General features: G+C 48.3%; 8 protein-coding genes across 8 annotated transcripts; 5 read left to right on the forward strand and 3 right to left on the reverse strand.

The window, feature by feature from the left end:
- Positions 1 to 279: 279 nt before the first annotated feature.
- VTN77DRAFT_8593 (uncharacterized protein) lies at positions 280 to 2,156 on the forward strand (the record flags this gene model as incomplete). Its single annotated transcript, XM_069425107.1, has 6 exons — positions 280 to 542; positions 625 to 646; positions 802 to 1,074; positions 1,160 to 1,354; positions 1,402 to 2,024; positions 2,114 to 2,156. The coding sequence occupies 6 exons, from the start codon at positions 280 to 282 to the stop codon at positions 2,154 to 2,156; spliced, it is 1,419 nt and encodes a 472-aa protein (XP_069274475.1).
- Positions 2,157 to 3,637: 1,481 nt separating this feature from the next.
- Positions 3,638 to 4,710, forward strand: VTN77DRAFT_8594 (uncharacterized protein; the record flags this gene model as incomplete). Its single annotated transcript, XM_069425108.1, has 4 exons — positions 3,638 to 3,743; positions 3,797 to 4,374; positions 4,421 to 4,524; positions 4,572 to 4,710. 4 exons carry the CDS (start codon positions 3,638 to 3,640, stop codon positions 4,708 to 4,710), a joined length of 927 nt encoding a protein of 308 aa, XP_069274476.1.
- A 1,708-nt stretch (positions 4,711 to 6,418) lies between these two features.
- On the forward strand, positions 6,419 to 7,642 carry VTN77DRAFT_8595 (uncharacterized protein; the record flags this gene model as incomplete). Its single annotated transcript, XM_069425109.1, has 4 exons — positions 6,419 to 6,704; positions 6,767 to 6,894; positions 6,946 to 7,119; positions 7,169 to 7,642. 4 exons carry the CDS (start codon positions 6,419 to 6,421, stop codon positions 7,640 to 7,642), a joined length of 1,062 nt encoding a protein of 353 aa, XP_069274477.1.
- A 1,099-nt stretch (positions 7,643 to 8,741) lies between these two features.
- On the forward strand, positions 8,742 to 10,832 carry VTN77DRAFT_8596 (uncharacterized protein; the record flags this gene model as incomplete). The annotated part of the gene is made up of 5 exons (XM_069425110.1): positions 8,742 to 9,000; positions 9,059 to 9,121; positions 9,169 to 9,742; positions 10,189 to 10,486; positions 10,590 to 10,832. The coding sequence occupies 5 exons, from the start codon at positions 8,742 to 8,744 to the stop codon at positions 10,830 to 10,832; spliced, it is 1,437 nt and encodes a 478-aa protein (XP_069274478.1).
- An 811-nt stretch (positions 10,833 to 11,643) lies between these two features.
- Positions 11,644 to 12,094, reverse strand: VTN77DRAFT_8597 (uncharacterized protein; the record flags this gene model as incomplete). Its single annotated transcript, XM_069425111.1, has 2 exons — positions 11,644 to 11,647; positions 11,811 to 12,094. The coding sequence occupies 2 exons, from the start codon at positions 12,092 to 12,094 to the stop codon at positions 11,644 to 11,646; spliced, it is 288 nt and encodes a 95-aa protein (XP_069274479.1).
- Positions 12,095 to 12,160: 66 nt separating this feature from the next.
- VTN77DRAFT_8598 (uncharacterized protein) lies at positions 12,161 to 12,773 on the reverse strand (the record flags this gene model as incomplete). The annotated part of the gene is made up of 3 exons (XM_069425112.1): positions 12,161 to 12,379; positions 12,457 to 12,593; positions 12,653 to 12,773. The coding sequence occupies 3 exons, from the start codon at positions 12,771 to 12,773 to the stop codon at positions 12,161 to 12,163; spliced, it is 477 nt and encodes a 158-aa protein (XP_069274480.1).
- Positions 12,774 to 13,511: 738 nt separating this feature from the next.
- On the forward strand, positions 13,512 to 14,636 carry VTN77DRAFT_8599 (uncharacterized protein; the record flags this gene model as incomplete). The annotated part of the gene is made up of 4 exons (XM_069425113.1): positions 13,512 to 13,578; positions 13,641 to 14,062; positions 14,124 to 14,505; positions 14,557 to 14,636. 4 exons carry the CDS (start codon positions 13,512 to 13,514, stop codon positions 14,634 to 14,636), a joined length of 951 nt encoding a protein of 316 aa, XP_069274481.1.
- An 853-nt stretch (positions 14,637 to 15,489) lies between these two features.
- On the reverse strand, positions 15,490 to 15,889 carry VTN77DRAFT_8600 (uncharacterized protein; the record flags this gene model as incomplete). Its single annotated transcript, XM_069425116.1, has 2 exons — positions 15,490 to 15,728; positions 15,814 to 15,889. 2 exons carry the CDS (start codon positions 15,887 to 15,889, stop codon positions 15,490 to 15,492), a joined length of 315 nt encoding a protein of 104 aa, XP_069274482.1.
- Between the last annotated feature and the right edge of the window lie 690 nt (positions 15,890 to 16,579).

Raw genomic sequence — 16,579 nt, forward strand, 5'->3', positions numbered from 1 at the left:
GAATAATAGTTGAGCTAGCTACGCTGATCGGTGGTTGTCTTCCTGGCGACATAGCTGCAGCGAGAGGGGAAAGGAAGATGAGGGGCTAACAGACCGAGATCTTTCGGAGAATCACCGAGTTGATTTCCCTAGCAGTTAGTTCCGCGGAATGATCCATATCTCCTGTTGCGATAGAATGATCTCCATATTTAGAGCAATAGTAGCAAGAACAGCTTCCAGTCGCAGTTTCTTGCAGATCAAAGAAAGTGACCGACCGACTGAAGTAATCAATCAACCAACATGGGAAGTCCAACATGGCAAGAGATCGTAGCTCAAAAGCGCGCCTTGCGGGACAAAGCATTGAAACCGTATCTGGTGGACGCCATTGACCTGGCTGCTGACGCTCGCGCGCCAAGGGTAGACAATGTCGCTCAAAGGTCGATCATCGCGGCAGACCCCAAAATCCAACAGATCACCGATATCGACAGTATCCCTGTTCTGCAGGGGTGTTTGAGTCGGGGGGAATTTACGGCTGAGGAGGTTGTTTTGGCGTATATCAAGAGGTAGGTAGTTAGGCAGATGCAATGTATATATATGTGTGAGATGTGTGAGATGGTTTATTCTAACGTTAGGAAATGATTTCAGGGCAACCGTTGCGCATCAGCTGGTGAGCATACCCATGTCATGTGGAATTGAAGAAAACAAAAGGAAGAAAAGAGAAGAAAAGAAAAAAAAGAAAAAGAAAAGAAGGAAGGACAGATGAATGAATGAAAGAAGGAAAGAAAGAAGAAAAGAGAAACCTGCATACTCATTCTCAACCAGACAAACGCCATCACCGAAGTCATCTTCGACGACGCCCTGAAGCAAGCCCAAGAGTTAGATCGCGAGTTCCGGGCAACGAAAAAGCTCAAGGGCCCACTACACGGAATTCCCATCACAGTAAAAGACCAGTTCAACATCAAAGGCTATGATAGCACCTTGGGCTATGTTGGACGTTCCTTCAAGCCTGCCGCAGAGGAGGCGGTGATCGTGCAGATATTGAAGGACCTGGGGGCGATAGTGATTGCGAAGACGAATCTGCCGCAGAGTATCATGGTATGACTTGATCCTGAATTTCGTTTTCTTTTTTCTTTTTTTCTTTTTGGTACTCCTGCTGATCAGAAGGTACTGACTACTACAGTGGTGTGAAACGGAGAATCCTCTCTGGGGCTTGACTGTAAATCCACGGAATCCAGACTTCACGCCAGGAGGTTCAACTGGCGGAGAAGCCGTTCTGCTCGCATTGCATGGATCGATCTTGGGCTTGGGCACTGACATCGGCGGAAGCGTCAGGATCCCGCACAATATGATGGGATTATACGGATTCAAACCCAGTGTGAGTTCGACCTGGCCATTGTTTGTACGCATGCTTATCTCCTGCAGAGCAGCAGGCTACCGTACCAAGGTGTCCCCGTCTCGACCGAAGGACAGGAACACGTTCCCTCCGCAGTGGGAACAATGGCCCGGGATCTATCAACCATCTGCTACATCAGCCGGTTGCTTGCGGACAGCAAGCCGTGGACGATGGACCCGCGATGCAGCCCGCTTCCGTGGAATGAAGCCGCGTTCCAAGAAATCCAGTCGAGACCGTTGGTTATCGGCTTGATTCTGGACGACGGCGTCGTGAAGGTCCATCCCCCAATTGAACGAGCTCTCAGAGAAGTCTGCGAGGCACTGAAAGCGCAAGGACACGAAATCGTCCCCTGGGACACGTCCGATCATGCGGAATGCATCGAGATAATGGATCTGTATTACACCGCGGACGGCGGGGAGGATATCCGTCGAGACGTGGCTGTGGCTGGCGAGCCATTCATGCCCCATGTGGAGGCCCTCGTCAACAGAGGCAAACCCATCTCGGTATATGAATACTGGCAGCTGAACAAACGCAAGGTCGCCGCGCAGAAACGGTATCTCGACAAGTGGAACGCCGCTCGATCCACATCCGGCAAACCCGTGGACGTGCTTCTGACTCCGACAATGCCTCATACCTCCGTTCCGCATCGATCGTGCCGCTGGGTGGGATACACAAAGGTCTGGAACGTCCTCGATTACCCTGCAATTACTTTCCCGGTGGATATTGTCCGGCCTGAGAAAGACAAGCTACCAGCGGACACGCCGGCATACACGCCGCGGAATGAACTCGACTCGTGGAACTGGAGTCTTTATAATCTGGACCAGATGGCCGGCCATCCCGTTAGCGTGCAAGTGGTGGGACGGAAGCTGGAGGAGGAGAAGGTGTTAGGGGCGGCGACAGTCATTGAAAAGGTCTGGAGGGAAAGGAAGCAATAGAGCGCAGAATATAAAAATAATAATCAATATAATATGCGCTAAATTATAGGCTTATTTTCTTTATATTCCATCACCACTTGGTTGCACCCCCATCAACCAGGATATCCTGCCCCGTCATGTAGGAGCTGGCATCGCTGGCGAGAAAGACGCATGCTCCGCGAATATCGTCCGGTTCGGCGACGCGGCCGTCCATGATCTCGTTTTCTCCAGCTCTGTAGAAGATGGGGGAATTTTGGCCATATTAGCCGTCTGAAATGCAGTTGAAAGTGAGAGCTACTTACTCCTGCTGTCATCTCCGTGCGGACGTAGCCTGGGGAGATGGAGTTTATTCGGATGCCCTAGTGACACTCGTATCAGTCGATTCTTCTTCTCTATGACTGGTAAAGCAAGTCAAGGTAGCTGACGTCGACCCTAGACAGCAAACGTATAATAAGCGTGTGGATTGAGTAGAGGCCAGGCACAGCTCACTCGTAATGTGCCGTCCTCACACCGTATTTCTTCTCTGTCTCGAAGAATTCCGGCACGGGAGGGATGATGTCGAAGATGGCCACGTCTGCGCCGGCTTCAGCCAGGCCATCAACGAAAGCAAGGCCGCAGCCACGGGCACCACCAGTGACGAGGGCCGTTTGCCCTTAGAGAGAGAACTGTTTTTGATCAATGATTCCTCTGAATGGCTGGATTGTTCTTACCATGGACATTGCCGTCGATAACGAGTGATCAGAGTAGACCAAGTAGATTGGAATCAAGCTGTTGCGTGTGTCTCCATCGAATGCAAGATCTGCTTAAAAGAAAGCAGGATATCTGCTTAAAAATGTCGAAGAAGCTTTCTCAGAGCGCATCAGATCTTCCAGCAACCAAAGGTGTCCATTCCACTCTTCAACCCCCACTTCTCATCTCATGGTCACCTGCCTCCAAGCCCTAGCCCCCAGCCCTAAGCCCTAAGCCTGCCGAATCGGGGTAACGGGGGGAGGACCCGCCGCGATAAGAGATGCGGATCAGGCGGGGTTCGTTATCGGCCTATCGCCGATCATCATTTACGCAATTGCTTCCCCGTTATCATGCGGGGAAGCCTGAGTACCTAGTTCCTTGTCTGGTTATCTCCCCCTCCTCTGGACACGAGCTTCGGCATCGCGTGTCGGGGATGACCAAAATGTAGATTGGATCCGACGGGCGCTTGGCTTAATCGCCTCTTATCTAGCCAATCTGTCCATCCAGTTCCGTCCTCCTGCAAACCTCGTGGTCATACTCAATTGTCTGCAGCTCGTTGAACGGTTTCTACACAGCCTTATACCAGAAAGTTTTGTGCTTTAATTCTCTATTGATACGCATCATGGGCAAAAAGAGGGTGCTCGTCGGATATGGAGTCGACATTGACGCCGTTGCGGGGTGGTTGGGGTCGTACGGCGGAGAGGACAGTACCAATGATATCAGCAGAGGTACCTACATATGTCGCTCGCTGTATATTGCTTTGGCGTGCTGATGGCATCAGGTCTATTCGCCGGTCATGTCGGGACCATCCGTCTGCTGAAACTGTTTGAGAAATACAACATCAAGGCCACCTGGTTTATTCCCGGGCATTCTCTGGAGACGTTCCCCGAGGAGTGCGCCGCCGTTCGGGATGCAGGGCATGAGATCGGACTGCACGGCTACAGCCACGAGAATCCCAGCGACATGACGCTCGAGCAGCAGCGGGACGTCCTCGACAAGACGTACCGCCTGCTCACCGACTTCTGCGGCAAGCCCCCGCGGGGCATCGTCGCGCCGTGGTGGGAGACCAGCAAAGAGCAAACGGAGCTGCTGCTGTCGTACGGGATCGAGTATGACCACTCCATGTCGCATCACGACTGCCAGATGTACTGGCTGCGCACGGGGGACACCTGGACCAAGATCGACTACAGCAAGAAGGCCGAAGAGTGGATGAAGCCGTTGGTCCGGGGGAGGGATACGGGGCTGGTGGAGATTCCGGGCAACTGGTACATTGACGATCTGCCACCGATGATGTTTATCAAGGGGAATGCCAACAGCCATGGCTGGGTGAATCCGCGGGACATCGAGGATATCTGGAAGGTGTGTACTTGCATTGACATCATCTTACAGCCGGCTGACGACGCAGGACCACTTCGACTACTTTTACCGGGAATACGACGAGTTCATCTTTCCCATGACCATCCACCCGGACGTGTCGGGGCGTCCGCACGTCCTGTTGATGCATGAGAGGTGCGTCCGTCGATCTTATCCTGTCTGCATCTGACTGACAGATTTAGAATCATCGAACACATCAACAAGCACGAAGGCGTCGAATGGGTGACCTTTGAGCAGATGTGCGATGATTTCAAAAGCAGGAACAAGCCTCCGGAGGGCGCTCTGATGCCCGCGGCTCCTGGATCGGTTTTGAAGAGGTAGGTAGACGTTTGTAGCAAATGGATATTTCTTTAAAGTATACGACTATATCCGGCTGGAGTTGTCTAATACGAATTACCTACATGTCTATCGATCCTAGAATAACAAAACAATAAAAGAAGATAAGAAAGGGGCTATATAATTGATCAAAGAAGAATGTCTCTATTGAACAACCACAATTCAATCAGAACGATCCAGCCTGGAACAAATCTATGCAATGACGAACTGGATTAGTTATTTAGTAATTTATTTATGATTTATCCACAGATATAGAAACTATAATTAGGTACCTAGGTAGATACAGAACAACTATTATGATAATTATTCCAGCCCGAAAATCCGGATTATTGTATTCCAAGGCATATGTACCCGCTCCAAGTGTGTTCTAAGTTTATTCTACTGGTAAAACTGATCAATGTTTTTTTTTCGTTCGAGAACATTTTTATAATTTATTTTATTTTGGAAGCCACAGCTTTTCCTGCTTGTGTATGTACATATGGAGTAGTGTATTACTATTAATAAATCATCTGTAACCAACTTTGGTAAGATACATATCTACGTACTTTGTTCCCGAAAGTGGGAGCCCAGGTAAGGTTCCTATCTTACTATATTATAGTTCTCTATATAATACTCTATAGGCCTTGCTACTGCCCCCTATTAGCCTTACCATAGTACTTATTACTGTAGGTCTTTCTGCTTCCTATCAGCTCGCTATGAGGTCCTGCGTGCTTTCCTTACTTGTCCTTTCGATATCAGTCGCCCGGTAGATTCGGTTGGGTTGCATCTCATGACTGCTACTGGAGGCTTTGGAGGCTGCCCCTTTCCAGCGGGAAGGCCTGATCCATGGCAATGAAATGGGAATACCTAAAGTTCCTTGCGGCAATGACATATTCGTTATGTACCCAGCGTTACATTCATCTGGATATCATTCAGTATTTCTTTCCCACATCTTCATATGACTCGCCTTGCACCTCCTGGGTAGGGTAGGACCTGCCAATTTCCCCGTATTGGACGACAATGGGCCAGCAGAGATACGATAGCAGCTATTATAAAACCGCAGGCAGCCCCTGCTGCAACAAACCTGACAAGTCCCCATTGATGGAGATCAGCGTAACAAGCAATGTTTTAAACAGAAAGCTCAGCAAGAAAGTTTGTTGCCAAAGGAAGTCAGAAGGGAATATAAAATATTGGATAACCAGCAGAAAGACATGGTAAAACAGGGTAGTCTATTTCGTACAGTCCTAGGCCAAAAAAGAAATCAGTTACACCAACAAAAGAATTGCTGCTCACGGTAATATATGGCGTTTATTAACTGATATTGCGGGCTTACCAAGAGCAGTCAAGCATCTCCATCTTTCCAAGATTCTGACATGACATACTAATTTCATGATCAACTTCCATAAAAGGGACAGTCGACATACTCCTAGTTCAGGCCGAGAATCCGAGCGCTTGCTGGCCATCATCCTGACGAGCCATTCAGTGTCAGATCTCCAGCCTTACGAGTCATGCCAGCCGCCAAGCTGGTTGAAGCACTCGGGAAATCATCGCGGATCATCCGATTGGGCTGATGCTCTGTTTAACGGCGAAGTTTACTCCGTACTTCCATTCTTTCGAAGTACTGACTGCTTCAGACAGTTCCTGACTAGAAAAGCGGCACAGTTCCCTCTCACTTCTGACTTTTCTTTGCCTCACAGAGACTACAAGCACAGCCATGGCACATGCTCTTGTCTTTGGTGCCTCGGGCATTTTGGGCTGGGCAGTGGTCAATGAGATCCTCAATAACTATCCCCGAGAGGGCGAGTTTGCCAAAGTCACTGCGTTGGTAAACCGTCCTCTTGACCTTGAGAGCTTCCACTGGCCGGCTTCCGAACCGAAGCGTCCTCAGTTGAACCTTGTCTCCGGCGTCGATTTGACTAAGGGCAGCTTGGAGGACATCCAGGACCTTTTAAAGCATAAAGTCCCGGATATTGACACCGTTACCCAGGTGTTTTGGTTTGGTCAGTATTCTCGTCGTTTCATCGAAATGTCAGGAGCTAATTTCAATATTGAACTTGTCAAGCATACAAATCCGACCCTGATTTTCCGACCGAGACCAGGATCAATCGGGCTATGTTAGAGCGAGGTTTTGGAGCTGTCGAGTCCCTGGCTCCGAAGTTGTCCTATGTTATTCTTCCCACTGGTATAAAGGTAAGTCTATAATTCTGACACCATGGCATCCTGTTGATGGCTTTAGCAAAGGGATATCGAATTCACATGCCGGAACGACCATTCCAAGCGCCATACAAGGAGTCATTCGGTGAGCTTCCACAGCCGTGGCGAGATCAACTCTTCTATTTTGCCCTTCGGGATGGCTTGAATGCTCTTCAGCAAGGGAAAAAGTGGCAGTGGGCTGAAGTCCGATGCGACATCGTGGTACACTGCACCAGCAATTTCGGATGAATCCTGAATTAATGCGACACAGGTCGGGTTCGTGCCCAACGACAATGCCTATAACCTGGCCGCATTCTTCATGAATTATCTCTCCCTCTATGCATATGTCCACGGTCGCGGTACAAGGGTCCCCTTCCCCGGCTCACCGGCATCATGGGACATCCTGTCCAACGACGGCGGACAAGACATCTTCGCCCGGTTTTCTATCCATATTTTGCTGCATCCAGACAAAGCGGGGAATGCAGAGTCGTACAACATCGCGGATAGTGTCAAGCCGGAATCTTTCTCCTCCCGCTGGCCGCTCATCTGCTCATATTTCGGCCTGATTGGTGAGCCGCCCCTTGCTCCGGATGATCCGAACTTCATCAGTCCCGGGCGATTCATCAAGGAACACCAGAAAGAACTGGAGGAGATGGAGTCGAAACTCAGAGAAGGGAGGGGGCAAGATCCAGACCGTGAATTTGACGGAGGGGTTGGAGGCCTGGATGATGCTTTTCAGCTTTGATAGGACGCTGGACTTGACCAAGAGCCGATCGGTTGTCTTCAATGCGGAGGAAGACATGAAGTCGGTTTGGTACCGGGCATTTGATCGGTACAAACAGGCTAACCGTCTGTATGTAGCACATGGTGCTGTAACTATAGGCGGACTAAGGCACCACCTGGCGTCTGCGGCCGAAAGAGGCAGCGAATTTGCAATCGAAATGCTTCAGGGGTAATTTTTGGCAGTAGAGTGATTTTCCTGAATTACCCTGGGGGGAGGATGTCCTGAGCACTCCGTATATTGATCATGGCCTTGTAGGGACTCTTAGTACGGGGTCTTTAGGGCTTTGCTAGGGTCCCCGCTTCCGTAAGATTAGGATCAAATGGATTTCTTCTCCATCAAATTCTCAATGCTGGTAACGAGCGGCTCTGTATAACCTTATATGTGATCCCTGGTTTCCTGTATAAGCTAAAACCCCCTTTAAGATATTGGGTATATTTCCATCGCCTTCCTTGTCACAGGTAGCTGCAGCTTTGTAGCCAGGTCGCAAGCTCCCAGAACGCCGACAAGAGTGAGAGATAGAGAAATCCATTTATGTGTATTACAGATGGCAGTTACACTGAAGATTTTTTTTCTGGTTAAATGAATGTATAAATACCATTCTTCTTATTCAAGACTATCTATGAAGCCAGTTACGATTAGATTAAATGACAAGATGCGGCATTACCTTCAGTCTCTCCCATGAATCTTGATATTATGCTCTATATTGTAATTTATGCCAATTGGAAAAATATCTACCATTACTAGATAGGTATTAATATAGCCCGATACTAAAATATAAAGACTTCCTTTACATCTAGAGGTATAGTAATATAAAGCGTTGTGGTAGCATACTGAACTCTTAGCCATATCATATTGGAATGACCGCCCACCTGTCATCAAACCTATCAGCAGATCAGCAGGTCAGCATCCCTGTCAGCAACACTTATTTGCCCATCGACTAAATTCCATTGACAGTCTCAATCAAGCTGATGAAGAGTCCAAGGGGAGGAAAAAGCTTTTTTTTTTAATTATTCACTCCAATACTGTATAGATGATCTTAAACTCTTTCTCCGAGGAGGAAATGCGGCTCTCATTCCCTCGCCTTCCCCTTCGCCTTCGCTTTTTTCCCCAGTACCGCCTGGTCCGAGACCAAGAAACCGAGGAGGAAGAGAGTCAAGAGAGTCCAAATGAAAAGCCATGCGCAGGGCGGCCGGCATTGATCTACTCGCCATATTGGCTATGGTTGAATATTGCGCTTTTCAGTCTATCAATTGTCTTTTTCGTTCTGTCGTTCGGCGTGCATAGACGGAATTATCTCGTCAAGCAGGTTTCCATGCCGTGTAAGCCAGCTCAGCCACGGACCAAGAAGGCATCGAACTGATGCTGGAAACTACATAGCCCCCGTTCTAGACAAGATTGAGGTCAAAATCCGGCCCAAGCGCATGGACGCCAGCTGGTCGAGTCAGAACCGCTCAGCATCTTCCGGCAGGAACCAAGCGCGGAGGTAGATCAGGCGTGGAAGATACTGGGCGATACACGACCCATCCCCCTGACGCGAACGCAGGTGCTGGCCATCGGAAAAGATCCCCAGCAGGCAGTCCGACTGCCGGAGAGCTGGGGACTGGGTCCCGACATGTACGCCGGCCGGGTGGACGTCTTCCGCCATGTCCACTGCCTCGACAGCCTGCGCCGCGAGGCGTATTTCGATTACTACTACAGCCGCAAATACCCCGGCGGCTTCAACGACACGACGCCGATGCATCGCGTGCATCTGTCGCATTGCATCTACTTCCTGCTGCAGAACATCATGTGCAACGCGAACACGGACGTCTACACGCACTTCTGGACCGACACGCTCGACCATCCGTTTCCAGACTTCACGATCCACCATCAGTGTCGTGACTTTGAGGCCGTGCTCAAGTGGCAGCAGCGCCATGCGCTGGACGAGGCAGCGTTTGTCGATTTGCGGAGGCCCGAGGACTATGGGCCGCCGCATGTCATGTCTTATCGGTTCAAGGAGATCCATGACTATTTTCGGGATCATGAGGATCATGGCAAGGATGCGGATGGCGAGGTTGCCTAGTCAGTCGATAGTCGATAGATCGATAATTGCATGTATGTAGTCGGGCGAACCTGAAATGGACAAATTTGGAAATGTGCCCTAAACCTAAACCCTAATGTCATCTGCCATGTCAGCTGTCAGCATCAGCAGAATTCTGTCAGCAGAACTCAGTGTAAGTAAATGTAAGCTAATGTAAGCTAGTTTAATGTGATGCAATCAGTCTAGGAACGCCCCTCTGTCTCTCCTCTTTCTTTTCTTCTTTTTTTTTATTTTATGTACTTTATTCAAAATTCAAACACATCGTTAACAATTTAACCATGACCCTAACACTCTGGCGACACTGCAACCTCGCTGCCCTCGCAATTCTAGTATTAGCAGGGTTGTTCATCCTGTTCATTCTCAACACCGACATGCATTCCCAGTCTTGGAGGTTTTTCCCATCACGATCATGTTCATGCTCCTGTAGCCAGTCCCGATACAGCGGAGGAGAGATATACGTACCAAAAATCTTTTCCTTGAAGTCATCACCATTACTCGAGGAGTCCCAAAACATACCAAACGAAGGCTTCGTGACGATAACGGCAAGTGAAACAACTACTGCACACCAGTTTGGCGTGTCGATGTTCCATCAATTGCACTGTTTGGAGCTCTTAAGGAACCAGATCAGGAATGAGTCTGAGACGGAGCAGCATCATCATGCTTTTGAATCGCAGAGCCATTATCAGGATCAACACCTTGAGCACTGTCTGGATTATCTTGCGCAGGTATGTCATACACATATACATACAAACACATATATACACGCACATATACCATTGAGTCAGTCAACAAAAGAAGAAATAATGGCCCAACCTGACAGCATACTAGTCCATCGTCTGCGCAGCCGACGACACCCTCGAACCCCCAGAAATTTACCCTCTTCCAGACGGACAAGACCTCGACGTGATCAACGGCGACGGCGTCGTGCACCACTGTCGCGATGCGTCGGTTGTCCGGGAGATACTGCTGCGGTCGCAGGAAGAAGCGCTCCAAGCACCGATGATAGTAGTGGGGGGGAAGGTTCGAGAGGGGGAGACGGTGCGGAGTTTATTACCACTTATTACTACATAATATATTACCGAGCGGAGAGAGGGGTTTATTTGGTTTATTTATTTAAGGGTTGTAAGTAGTGCAATTAGGTGCATATAAATGGAAATGATTGATTGATAGATAGCACTGCAGGTTTGCGGAATTCATGGATAGTTATCAGTATAGTATTGTGTAAGATTTTCTTTCATGCAAGACCTGCGTATTTATTTAGTGAATAAAACAAGAATTAGATAGAGGATTTTAATTAATACTTTTCTTTTCTTTTCTTTTTTTTTAAAAAAGAAATAAGGGGTTAGTTTTCTTATTTTCCTATTTATTGAGAACATACATATCCCATGTAAATAAGATGAAAGGGATTATTTATAAAGATTGATTTTTGACCAAAAAGAAAAAAGAAAAAAGAAAAAAGAAAAATCAATCTCATCGGGCTACAATTACTTGCAGATTCAGCTGAGAGAGGTAGTTATATCTCATGGCATCTCTCGTTGGCTGAATCTGTAACAGTCAACTTTTTTATTTATAATATAAAAGAAAGAGGTTATGAATAAATCTCAATCTTACGAACAGGACTTTTTTTTTAAAGTTACTACTGGAATTTCTTTTTTATTGATCTTCTTACTACCTCGAGTTGAACAGAGGAATTTGTTGATAAAAGAATCGATTCATTGAAATGGTAGTTTGCAGGAGGGTGGACGTCTGATGAGGTACTTACTGATGCTGTCAAGTAATACGAGAATCAATTGAAAGGCTTATAGGGAAGTAAGTATTTTATACTATAGAAATAGGTTATTAATAAATAAATTTCATACAAGGATATTGATTTATTTTCTTACTACCTGGAATATATCATAAAATTTGTTCAGAAAAGAAACTCTTCAGTCAAACGATCAAGTTTTGCAGCAGGATGAATGGAGAGACTCTTGACGAGGTACTTGCACAATCAATGAAGGGCTATTTCAAATTCCCCCAGAAGCTTCTAGATGACTTCTACTAATCCACCGGATTCGCCCGCCAATGCTCAAGAACGGATTCCCCGGAAAATGCGGCCACAGAAACTCGATATCCTCCCACGGACTCTGGTCGTCAGCCGCCGTGCGGATAATCTCCGCGGCCTCCTCCTTCGTGACGCTGAAGTTCCACCGTCCCGCCTGATGCGCCTTGGCCCATTCCTGGATCTTGGTGAAGTTGCGACAGGTGTGTGTCGTCGCCAGACGAGGGAAGATCCCCTGGTTCGCGGGGACGTTGACATGGAAGGGGATCGGGGCGACGTCGGCGTGGCACATGATGGTCTGGCGGAGGGAATCGATGCAGTGGTCGAAAATCGTCAGCGATGAGCAGATCGATGCATTTCAGGAATAGCAGCTACCCCAATGACGGAACGCATCGGTGTCCCGGTTGATCACCCCATTCTCGTCCTTCAGCACATCGAGACCCGGGAAGCGCTCCGGATACAGCAACATGCGTAAATCATTCAAACAGGGCAGCTCATGCCACACGTCGAGCTCAATGAGATGGTCTTTCGTTCCTGGGATGGGCAGCGTCGGCGAAGGGAGCTTCTTGGCTTCCTCCTCGGAGATTTTCGAAATCCCAACTGTGAAGATCAGCATGAAGGTATTGTCATATAGACATATACTGTCAGGTAGACATCTTTCATATAGTTGTACAGGTCCGACCACAACTCATCCGTTTCGTCCGTAGGATAGCCCATATAGGGCGTGTTGTTGAACAGCGCCGCTCGAAAACGTACTTGAGGAATATATTCCACTGCCTCATTGGCCGAGGCTACTCGAGTCAGGAGAGCAGAGAATTGCTTTAAATGGAAAAGGGAACTTGCAGTACACGCCCAGGGTAGGGTCTGGCATCGGTTTCCGCCGGACTTCGACCGCCAGAACCATGACCATGAACGCGAGCATCACGTTGAGACCGTACAGGAAGATCAGATGGCTGGAAGATCTCTTCCATGATTGTCATTCTCTCAGAGAGGGAGGATCCGGCAGCAAGGCCTGTTTTTCCACTTCGATCGATGCATCCATGATTGATTTCTCTTCGCTTCTTTAGATTGATTGCAATTGAAGTTCGATTTCTTGTCATTGAATTGAGGACAAAAAGGAAATTATTCTGTTTCAAGAAATGGGTAGATGGATGGATGACATGGTTGCTGACTTCATCGTGGTGACTGTCATCCCGTCAGCGTCACTGTGTCATGACCACCAAGACCCCTGCTTGTGCAATGACATAAAACCTTTGTTCTTTGTTCTGTTCTTTGTTCTCTACAGTATTGTCCCTCTCCAGCCGGCACACAATCTCTGCACTATTTTGGGCAAAGTGTGCAGCATGTCCTTGGTGATCCATGGTTCTTAATGCTTGCCTCTCTTCGGTCTTCTGATATGGTTTAAAGCTCCATCCAGCAACAGGCTGGTACCAGCACTCCTCGTACCAAACCTCCTCGAAGTGTTCCCACTGGAGACGTTCCTGGAGACGGCACTGCAGACGTTACTCGAAAGTACTCACTGCTGTTACACAGGAAGATGTCGTACACGGATAATGCCTGTTACACTCGCCCTGCTGTGCCATGGCTAACGCGGCTACGCCTACAAATGGCGACTGACACATCTCATTTATCTCACGCATGTTCTCGGGAACACCGTATATAGAGCAGCATGGTGCCAGTAACGCATCATCGTGTCCACCGAAAGCACGATGCAGCGCAATCCCGAGGTCATCAAGCGTCGCCGAGAGCAGAATCGTCTTGCGCAGCGGAGACGACGTAAGTTTCGATTGAAATGGAATCAATCATCGGAGTGATCTCGATCCTGATGATCCATGTAGGTCAACGACTGCAGGATGGGAAACAAGCAAGAGCAGGCGACAGAGACAAAAACAACGAACAGCAGGACGAGACATGCACGGAACACGACCGGTCGAGTGGGGATCCCCTTCGATCGACCTTGTCGAGTGCCTCGCCAAACGATATCCATCCTCTTACACCCGTGGTTGGCACCTCCCCAGCAGAGGACCTGTTATCGCCGACGTTTCTGCCCGGGCTGGACCCTGCAGGAGCGGGAACGTTCGCTGATGATAGTCTGTTCGTCATCCCCGAGCTGGACTCGGTCGAACCAAATCTCCTCCAGCATGCCCTGGTCTGTGGAGAGGAAAAGAGCAGAGCGACAAAAAGCGACGTGAGAAGGAGGAAATCTCATCCGTCTCATCCGTCTCATCCGTCTCATCCACAATGCTTGGATCCAGCCTTGGTAAGTCATGTAATAGTTGTATTCCATCAGACCGATTTAAACACAACTGATCTCCGCCTAGTCAGCGAAGTACAGCTTGCCTCGGAGGACCATGGGGAGCACAAACAGCATCCAGAATAATGCAATCGAGCGACGATCGGTCCGACGGATGACTGCACTGCACCTCGGAGCGTCAAAAGGCCATGTGGACGCGGTCCAGGCGCTCATCGACTACGGGGCCGATATTGACGCCGTCGATGGCTTCGGTCGGACGGCGCTGCATCATGCGGCCCTCAACGGGCATATACCAGTGGTGGCGCTGTTATTGCAGAATGGGGCGGATACCGAGGTGGTGGATTTTGAGGGATATACACCTTTGCATATGGTGGCTGATACGGGACATGGTGAGGTTATCCAGCTGTTGCTCGAGGGCGGCGCTGATTTCAATGCCCGTACATTGGAAGGTTGAGATGTAGACATACTCAAGAATATATGTGACTACAGACCACTTACAGCCCTTGTAGCATGCCTGACGAGGACGCTCTTCGCATTGATTCGGAAGGATTTTGTCAACCAGAAAAGATCCAACAACTAAAGGGTAGTTCTCATGGCACCTCCTTTTGGCTGAATGGCAGATTTCTGACAGACTGTAACATGGTCCAGTAGTCAACAAGGATTGTGGAATCCAGCGTCGTTGTAATTGACCGGATGCTCTGGTCGTAAAGTCAGTTATCAATCTGCACATAATATCTTTATTAGAAGAAGAGCATCCCACGTACTGTGTGTCGATTGGTCTCCTGAATGAATCCTGAATGAACATGCATGATACAGCACTACATCAGAGGATAAAGTCATGGTTTTACCCCTGAAATAACACTGGTGACCCTTGGTGAGATGCGAGAATCATGACCGTTTTGAGTTGCCCTCAAACAACGGTCGTGTCTCTGAATAGATAAAAAGTTGAAATCTCTGGAACCTTGGAAGGGAAGGAAGATGGCTGGATTCATGAATACGTGGTTCAAGAAAATCACCAATCATGGTGACCGTTTTTCTAACACAAGCCTAGCCACTGGATGATATGAGCCTTTCAGCAAATTCTGCTTCGATTGCTCCTGTTCATTACCTGCATCTAACTACTCAAGATGAGAAGAGACATGTGCTCGTCTACAAAGATACTGTGCACAGTGATTATAAACGAATGGCGGACGAGCCTGTTTGGATTCTTGGCTATCTATGGGAACAGCTCGACGACGAACAGTCAAAACAGTCAATACTCATATGATGATAATATCGGAAAGGACGACAGACAACAGCCTGCGGCAACTGTGGCAATGGATAGAAATCATCTCCACACCCGATTCGATTCGATTCCAATCTCCCACGAGCTTCAACTTGAACGGACTCGACTGGACTTGGCTTCCATTGCCCACATTTCCTTCCTTTCTCTCTTAATACCAAGTTCCGTACAGGCCGTCGGAGATTTCATCGACGCTGGTGCTGTCATCGGTCTTGCGACCAGCTGGCATGGGGACGTCTTCACCAGCTGGCTTTGCGACGTTGTCACCAACGGGCTTTGCGACGTTGTCACCAACGGGCTTTGCGACGTTGTCACCAACGGGCTTCCGGGGGATGTTCTCCCCAGCGGGCTTTGGGGTAGCGTTCTGCCCAACGAGCTCCGGGGCTGCCACTATTATTCCAATTCCTGAGTTAGTAACTAGCTTTCTTGCTTCGGCGTCTCTGGCAGATCAGAGAAATAAATGTGCGAGACTAACTGGCATGGACGTGAGCCGAAGGAGCCGCAGCTGCGATGGCGGCGAAGAGGAAAGCGAAGATCAGGGCTGCCTTCATTTTGATGATGCAAAGTTTGCTGAAGTGGTATGTAGAAGTTTTAGCAGTAGAATGTAGTGATTTTCGAATGCGGTTGTTGTTGCTGGTGTTGGATTCGACTTCACTGAGATTGTCTATCCAATTTATATTGCGATCTCTTCCGTGTTGACTGAATGATTCAGGTCATCATGAGAAACCTAGTGGTCAGTCACATTCTGCCCCGAAAGATGTCAGCATCCAGGCTGACACTCTTATGATGACTGCAACAGATGACCGTCATGACTGTCATCATCTGTCATCTCTGGATGACAGTTTGGCCCAGTGTCTTTGGATATATCGGTAGAATAGTCTACTATCATCATACTGAGGTGAGATATGACTGATACTAACTCACTGGATAAAATAGGGTCATGGTACTGCGTTGCACTTTGCTTTTACAGTACATTAGGACCCCAGTACCTACTCAACGGAGATTCAAGTAATATACCTTAGGTTAAAGAAGGAAGAGAGCACACACAATGTAGAGACCTTAATAGTCAGACAATAACTCTTATCTCCCATAGAACTATCTATATAGCCTAATAATTAATTACCGGGGTTTATTTCTAATAAAGCTTATTCATTTAGAGGGGTTCCTCTTATCTTACCCCTCCTCCTCCTTCCTTTATACCTAAGAGGGAGAAGGGAGCTAGAGTACGTTAGAAGGAGTAT

This window comes from Rasamsonia byssochlamydoides (genome assembly GCF_041956645.1).
Source record: "Rasamsonia byssochlamydoides strain NRRL 3658 unplaced genomic scaffold VTN77scaffold_75, whole genome shotgun sequence".
In the NCBI taxonomy this organism is placed as follows: Eukaryota; Fungi; Ascomycota; class Eurotiomycetes; order Eurotiales; family Trichocomaceae; genus Rasamsonia; species Rasamsonia byssochlamydoides.